This window comes from Nannospalax galili, unplaced genomic scaffold, assembly GCF_000622305.1.
Source record: "Nannospalax galili isolate Female #2095 unplaced genomic scaffold, S.galili_v1.0 scaffold818, whole genome shotgun sequence".
Classification (NCBI taxonomy): domain Eukaryota; kingdom Metazoa; phylum Chordata; class Mammalia; order Rodentia; family Spalacidae; genus Nannospalax; species Nannospalax galili.
This window is the reverse complement of record NW_008341874.1, coordinates 107,163-114,936: the sequence shown is the minus strand read 5'-3', so window position 1 is coordinate 114,936 and position 7,774 is coordinate 107,163. Positions and strand designations below refer to the sequence as shown.

The window sequence follows — 7,774 nt, the reverse complement described above, 5'->3', positions numbered from 1 at the left end:
ATGGTGTGTGACTCCCTGTGTTGGTTGGAATTTAAGTTCCTTAGAAATTAACTTATTAAAAATAGTTAATCCTAATTGAAGACCACAGAAGCCTTCTGTGATGCTTTTACCCAGTTAGAAAAGCAACTGCCTGCGGAACACCTTGTCCGAGGCAGGGCTGGTGCCGATTATTATGATCATTACGGCTGGGGGACCCAAGCCCCTTAGTCTGTTTTCTTCCTTTTCCCCAGGCCTAATCCAAAGACTCCCAGGTTATCTGAGGGAACTTCAGTGGCCATCAGTTAGCCACAAAAGCCTGAGAAAAGAGCAAAAAGAGGCTTTTCTTTCCTCCGAGGGAGTCAGAGCACCTTTTGAATTGCTTATAGCGCCAAGACAAGGCAGAAAGATAAACCCTACCCATTTTATTTCTTCGGAGATGCTCAAATACTGTATGTTACTGAAATCTGGGCATCTCTTTGTGGTTACCAGATGATACAGGGGAAACTGGGGTCCCTTCTTGGGGTACCTATTCTCATTAGTAAAATAATTTAAGAATGGACTCAAACAGAAGCTTGAAGATAATTTTAGTGGTGTTTAAAAGAAAAACTTTTGCCGTGCAAGGTGGCACATGCTTTTAATCCCAGCACTTGGGAGGCAGAGGCAGGTGGATCTCTGTGAGTTCAAGGCCAGCCTGATCTACATAGTGAGTTCCATCACAGCTGGAGCTACAGGGAAACCCTGTCTCAAAAAGACCGAAAAAAAAAAAAAAAAAAAAAAAAAAAAAGCAAAAAAAGAAAGAAAGAAAAATTCTCAGGGCAGAAAAGAAAAGTTTTAATTCTCAGCAGCTGCCTGGAGGAGGAGAATGAAGAGTAGTGAAAACAGTCATGGCATTTTAGGCCTGCATGAAGGTCAGACACAAGGCAGACTAGCAGAGCAGCTACATGTGAGGGAAGGGAACTTTAGAGGAAGAGTTAAAAAAATACCACCCAAATATTGGGAAAGCCCAAAGTGTTAGGGAAAGCATGCTTAGAAAAGAGATAACATAAATAAAAGGGAGGTTATGCTTTTCTGAAAGTCTATGGCCTGATAAGCTAATGCATTAAGTGTGAAAAAAACATAATATTTTATTAAAGAACTAATTACTCTATCTCTCTCTCTCATGGCTTAAGGTGATGCTGCAGTCTAGGGCGGTCCTGGGCAAGGTGATTAACCCTGCCCAAATGGAATGCTAGGTCTCTACCCAGGCTCTTAGGGGGTCTTTCTTGTCACTGTAATACTGGCTAACTTTCCATCTTGTCTTTGTCAACCTCCCATCACTTTGAGTAATACAATTACAATGAGAATTAATGGCATGAATTGACCTAAAGCAGAAGTCTAGCTAGCAGAGGTGAAGAATTCACCATACTTCCGTTTGCATTAGTGTAACTTCAAATCCTTTTCATTAGCTCTTACAAAAATGCCATAGTAAACAATACACGTCTACGGAACAGAAAAGTGAAAAAACATTTCATGTTGGACTACGGCAAATTATACATTCTGAAAAGGGCTGCACGCCATGTAACAGGTTAACACTGGTTTGATTTTCAGCAAATTTGCAGATCAATGTCCACAAGTGAGATCATAGGGCACAAACAAGATTCCTTAGAAGGTAGATCTTTAACAGATTCAATTACAGAAAACAAAACAACGGAAAATTCTTCTTGGTGATATTAAAGTAAACAGGTTTCTACTTGACAGCAAAATCATTAGAGGTTATGAGTTCTGTGACTCTGATGAAGAAGTAAAGAGGAGCACTAAATTAAGAAGAGCTCAGAATAGATCTTATTCAGTGTGTTTAGTGAAACACAACTTTAACATCATTTTGTACTTACCTAAGTGTAATCTTTTTGTCTCACCTTGGAGGTAGTCATTTAGCCCAAATGGCTTTTCAGGAACTCCTAAATCAAGTTGGCAGCCTGGGGAGATTCCAGATCCTACAGATGACTTTCCTTTTGATCTGCAGTTCCTTGATATACTCTCATTTTCTAGTGGAGAACTTCACTGCAGCCATACCTAGTCATCGCTGCTGGGTCCCCATCCTTGACAATGACACTGTCTCTGATAATGACAGTGGGATCCTGAGCCACGATGCCCACCTGAGAATCTCTATCCCACTGGATTCTAACTTGAGGCCAGAGAAATGTCGTCGCTTCATCCGACTACAATGGCATCTCCTTCATTTGAATGGAAGCTTTTCCAATGTGACTGTGCCAGACACAGAGCCCTGTATGGAGGGATGGGTATATGACAGAAGCACATTCATTTCCACCACTGTGACTGAGGTACGTGTATTCATTTCTACCTCCTAAGTTCATGATGGTTGCTTAGCAATAGTATATAAATAGTGTACATACTTTGAGTTTATTCTTCATTCATTTACTTAATATTAATTGTTGCTCTATTAAATTTGAGACACACATTAGGGACATACTCTTTCTTTCATTTCATAATGGGGATGACCACAGTTTAAGAAGTACTTCTTAAATGCCAAGTCAGTTTATGTAAATAAATTATCTGCTTTCTTGGTAATTTTATGACCAATCAATATTATTTAGCATTGATTTCAAAGTAAAAACATTTGGGAGATTGAACACAATACAAGTCTGCGAGGACTATGAATCAGTAGTTGACTGCTTTGTTGTGTGTGTGGTCAAGGATCCACTCTAAAGGTGCAAAAAAATCATAACAGTTTATTTTCTTTTATAGGCTTGGGTGTGTCTAAGTGTTAGAGCACTTGCTTCATGTACAAGGCCATGGATTCCACCCTTACCTTCACCATAAATTAATATATAGATAAATAAACATATGATAATAAATAAATAAAAAATAAACAAATAGTGCCAGTGCCTAGGCCCTACTCCTAGAGGAATCATATGCGAAGTTGTGCACTGATACATAGGATCCAGTAATTCTTTAAGGACTTCAAACTATATAGTACTCTATGGCCAAGTTTAGAAATTTCTTAACATGGGTTATAAGTCATTAGTATTTACAGGATTAGTAGAAGATTCCTGGAGAAAGATGTGTTTAAGCTGAGTCCTGGATAGTAGAAGTCAGGTTCTGGAATGCCAGAGAGGAAGATAGGGGTCTTGTTAATGAAAATTGAATGTCATGTTGAAGGTCTTGAACAGATTTTACTGAGAAACTCTAAACTTTGCTGTTCTGTTTTTTGTCTCTTCCAGTGGGACCTGGTGTGTGCATCTCAGTCAATGAATTCGGTAGCAAAATTTGCATTTGTCATTGGTGGTTTGATAGGACATATTCTAGGTGGCTATTTATCAGACAGGTAAGTGGTTTAAACCTTTCTCTACATTTGAGTATTTTAGTCAGTTATGAGTCATTCATTCATTATGAAGTAGTTGTTGCAAATCATATTATCCTAGGGGTAACTTTGACCTTAGAGATCTGGGAACACAAATGGATTTCAGTCAGTGTTTAAAAGCCTCTTTGTTGTGTGGACACAGAAATGGAATCTATGAGACAGGGAAGATATTGAGAGATGAGGTACTACAACATGATTTAGAAAGATGAGAAGGGTGAGCTATGGGAATGAGACAGACATGCTTTACCACATTGGTTTCATTGTACTTGAATATCTTAGTGAGGAACACAGCATTGTTGCTCTTGGTCAGGCCCCTGCTCGCTCTCCCTCCTGAGCCCTGCACTGAATAGCTGTGGTGTCCAGAGAACGGACATCTCCATTGCTCAAGCATAGAGGGGAGAATGTCCTTTTGTACCTGTGAAATATGTAGCAGTGTGCCACTGACGTGTTGGGAAGCTATGGGTGTCACCTTGATTTTTACTTCAGTCATATGAAGTACTTAATGACAACTGTAACCACAATTTGTGACATAAAATTTTGGACTCTGTGCCTGAACACATCTTCTTTTAAGTAGACAAGCATTTCTGCCAAGCAAGTTGCTGCATTTTCACAGGGCAGAAGAGGCAAACCCTGGGCTCTCACATAGTACAAAGTGCACATAGGTCCCCTATTCCTCTTTTATAAAGTTATTAATGCCGCAATAATGGCTCCTCCTTCATAATCATGCATGTAAGCTCCCATTCCTTAGTACTTTCTCAGTAGTATCAGGCTGGTTGGTAAGTTTCCCAGTATGAATACAGGAGGGACACAGTTAAACCATAGCACGTGTGTACTCTGCTCTCCAGGGGAACAATATGTTATAAATAACAATAAAGCCTTGATGGTTGGGAGGATTGTTTAATCGTAAACCCTGAATCCTGTGGTATGTTCTTTTTAAAAATTTATTTGACACAGGGTGTTACCAAATAGACCAGGCTGGCCTTGAATTTACAGAGATCTACCTGTTCTGCCTCATGAATGCTGGGACTAAAGGTGTGCACCACCACACCCAGACACTGTGGCATACTCATTACTTGTTTTGACTACTGAGATAGTGATGTTAAAATATCTCACTTTGTGAATGTGCTTTTCTTTCCCTTTAATTTTGTACTTTTTGTTCTTGTATTTGAATGTGTTACATTTATATAAGTGTAAATTTGACATTTCAATATTATAATTTATCCCTCCTTATCTTAATACTCATCAAAGTTATTCATTTATTTTTCATGGTCTTTTGAAGCTCGAGGACAATTTTATTTAAAGAAATTTTATTTAAAAGAAAAGCCCCAGGGCAGACAAGCTGTAAATCTTGGCAACTGCCCAGGAGGAGGAACATGGAGAAAAGAAGGAAAAGAAACTATGCCATTTGAGTTAAGGCAATGTGAAGGGCAGCTATGTGGCAAGCTAGCAGCCACATGAAGGGGAGGAGACCCTTAGAGAAAGACTAAAGAAGCCACAGAATCATAAAAATGTACTTAAGCTCCGGCCAGCATCCGAAAGAGACAGGAGATAAGAAGAGGGAAAAGTTATGCCTTTCTTTTTAGAAACTTTTTTATTGAGTTTTTAAAATTTCATGCATTTCCAACCCAAATCCAGAGGCCCTTCCCCCGTCCATGCTTCCCCCATCCCCCCACTGAACCCTATAAACTCTGTGATACATGCTGAGTTCTATTCATTCAAGTGTTTGTACCCAAGTGTCCTTCAGTGTAAATGCATCCACTGCAGTCTAGTCAGCCCATCCAGTGGTTGTATGTAAGTCACACCCTCCCTCATCCAGCAGCAATCAGTCTCAAATAGTTCTCAATCTAGTGCTGGCCTGCCACCTATTTTTTACCTCCCCTTTGGGCCCTTGTTTGATTGAGCTGACATGGGTCCCACACTTGATGCCACAGCTACCACAGGCTCACATAAGCAAGCCTCCAGTGGCTTGGAAGCCTCCGCCTCCCTGTGTTCATGAACTGGCCCTGGCTCTTACAGTCTTTCCACCTCCTCTTCCACAATGGTCCCTGAGCTGTGGGTGGGTGCGGCTCTGTATAGGAGTCCCATCCTACATTCTACAGTCTCTTGTTCTCCAAAACTTGGCCAGATGTGGCCTTCTGTGTGCATGGTACTGTGATGTACAAGGGAGCCTCACTGGTGAAAGTTGAGGGGTGCATAAAGCCCTCTCTCTATACCTTATTCCATTATGTTCCATGGACTTAAGTTGTAGAGATTTGACTGCAGATGTGTCACCTAGTACTGGGCATCTCCCAGACATATGTCCCCTACTCTGCAGTAGCCTCAATCTGATGCAAAAGAAGCTTCTTTGATGAGTGCTTGTCACCCTAAGGGAGGTCTCTTCTATCTGGCACTACATTCCCTGTCAAACAGCTCCCAGGTATAAATATGCATTAATGTCCAGACACTCTATGTACAGTTCTCATAGGGTTTTTAGGGCATCACCTTTCCCTCTAGGTTTCCTAGCACCCTGAGATTTACTCATCTCTACTCTTTTTTCTCCCATCCAACTTCCCTCCTCCCTCCCTAGTCATAGTACCCCCAATATCCCCACCCTCACCCAATACTTCCAGACTCCCACCATTTTTCCTCTCCTGACTTCCCACCCTCTCCCACCCCATGGTCCCTAGTTATGCCTTTCTGAGTCAGGAGTCAGAGAAGTGAGCAGAGCCAACAGAACCTCATGGCGATTTGTCAAGACTGTCTGCTCACAGGGTTTTTAAAAGATGGTGTCTCACTATATAGCATGTGCTGGCTACAAACTCTGTAGATATCATGGGATAGCCTTGAAATCACAACCCTCCTGTCTTAACTTTCTAAGTCCTGGAATTATTAGGGTTGGAATAAATTTTAGTACTAAAACAGCTAACAGCTAAAGGTTGAGTCACTAGAGAAGGTAAGTAAAAATCTGACAGATCTCAGCAGACCGCAAGAGAGTGCTGAGTTCTGGCCTCCCTCTGGCCTTCCTCTGGCAGAGGGCCTGAGAATGCAGGAGATTGCTTGAGAGCCCCTGGATCCTGCCTCCACCTGGTGGTGAGAGTCCCCTAATTGTATCATACCCATCCCCCTATCTGAGATTTCCTGAGGCCCCTTGCAAGGCCCCAGGGCCCATCTGGCTTGGGTAGGCTAAGGCTGAGATACTAGCAGACAGCCTGAGAGGGTGGGTTTCAACCTCCCTTAGTATTGTGGCTCTGGTCTCATTAGACTGCCAGAGAGTGCTGAGTTCGGGCCTCCCTCTGGCATAGGGGCTGAGAATGCAGGGAACTGCCTGAGAGCACCCAGATCCTGCCTCCACGTGGTGAAGGAAGCCTGAGTGTACCTGAATAGAGCCTGAATTGGGCTTCTGTGGGTACTCCTGAATAGTTGATCTGAAGCCATCAGTTTATTCCAAATTAAACCTGAGAGAACCTGGATCCTATACTGACCAGATTTACATAACCAATACAGAAAGGATCTAGGCACTCCGATAATACAAACAGAAGCATACTTCAACTTAATTCTCACATCAGAATCATAAACAACAAAAGATATTCACATGCTAAAACCACAACAAAAGAATAACAAAATGAAAGCCAAAACACCAAACTTTCCCAATTTCCCCACCAAACTCCACGAATTCTGTAGAACATTTTGACAAGGAGAACCCCCTAGAGATAACCCAGGATACTGAATTTAAAAGAACAATCATAAACATGATCAAGGAATTCAACAAATTGAAAGAACACATGAACAAACAAATCAAAGTGCTAAAAGAAGACAGGGATAAACTTCTGAATGAATTCACAAAAGAGATAGAAACATTGAAGAAAACTCAGGCAGAAATGAAGAAGAAAGTGCAAAACTCAATAAGCCAACTTGAAACAACAGGGGTAATCCTCACTGCTAGAGTGAATGAAATAGAGGATAAAGTTGAAGAATTGGTCCACTCAAGCAAAGATTATAGAAATTAAAAAAAAAAAAACAGAGGGAAAAAATAAAAAAAAATAAAAACCACAGGAATGGAATATGTAAGAGATGTGGGACACCATGAAAAGACCAAACCTAAGGATCATAGGAATAGAGGAAGGAGAAGAATTTCAGGTTAATGGTATTGACCAGACCTTAAACAGGCTTCTAGAAGAGAATTTCCTGAAATTAAGGAAAGACATCCCCATATAAATACAGGAAGCATATAGAACACCAAATAGACAGGATCAGAAAAGAAACTCCCCATGACATATCACAATAAAAACACTAAATGTACATAACAAAGAGAGAATACTGAAAGCACCAAAAGAAAAACAAGTCACATACAAAAGAAAGACCATCAAAATTGCAGCTGATTTATCAATGCAAACCATGAAAGCCAGAAGAGCCTGGACCAAGGTATTTCCAGTTCTACATGACAATAGATGCCAG

At 40.9% G+C, this 7,774-nt stretch overlaps 1 protein-coding gene across 2 annotated transcripts in view; it reads left to right on the top strand.

Moving 5' to 3' along the window:
* The first annotated feature begins 1,898 nt into the window (after positions 1 to 1,898).
* Positions 1,899 to 7,774, top strand: part of LOC103737691 (solute carrier family 22 member 19-like) — a 58,996-nt gene continuing 53,120 nt past the window's right edge. For both annotated transcript variants that reach the window (XM_029565613.1, XM_017799208.1), the window contains exons 1-2: positions 1,899 to 2,300; positions 3,201 to 3,304. In XM_029565613.1, the coding sequence (XP_029421473.1) occupies positions 1,899 to 2,300; positions 3,201 to 3,304 (506 nt within the window). The remainder of the gene's footprint in view (positions 2,301 to 3,200; positions 3,305 to 7,774) is intronic.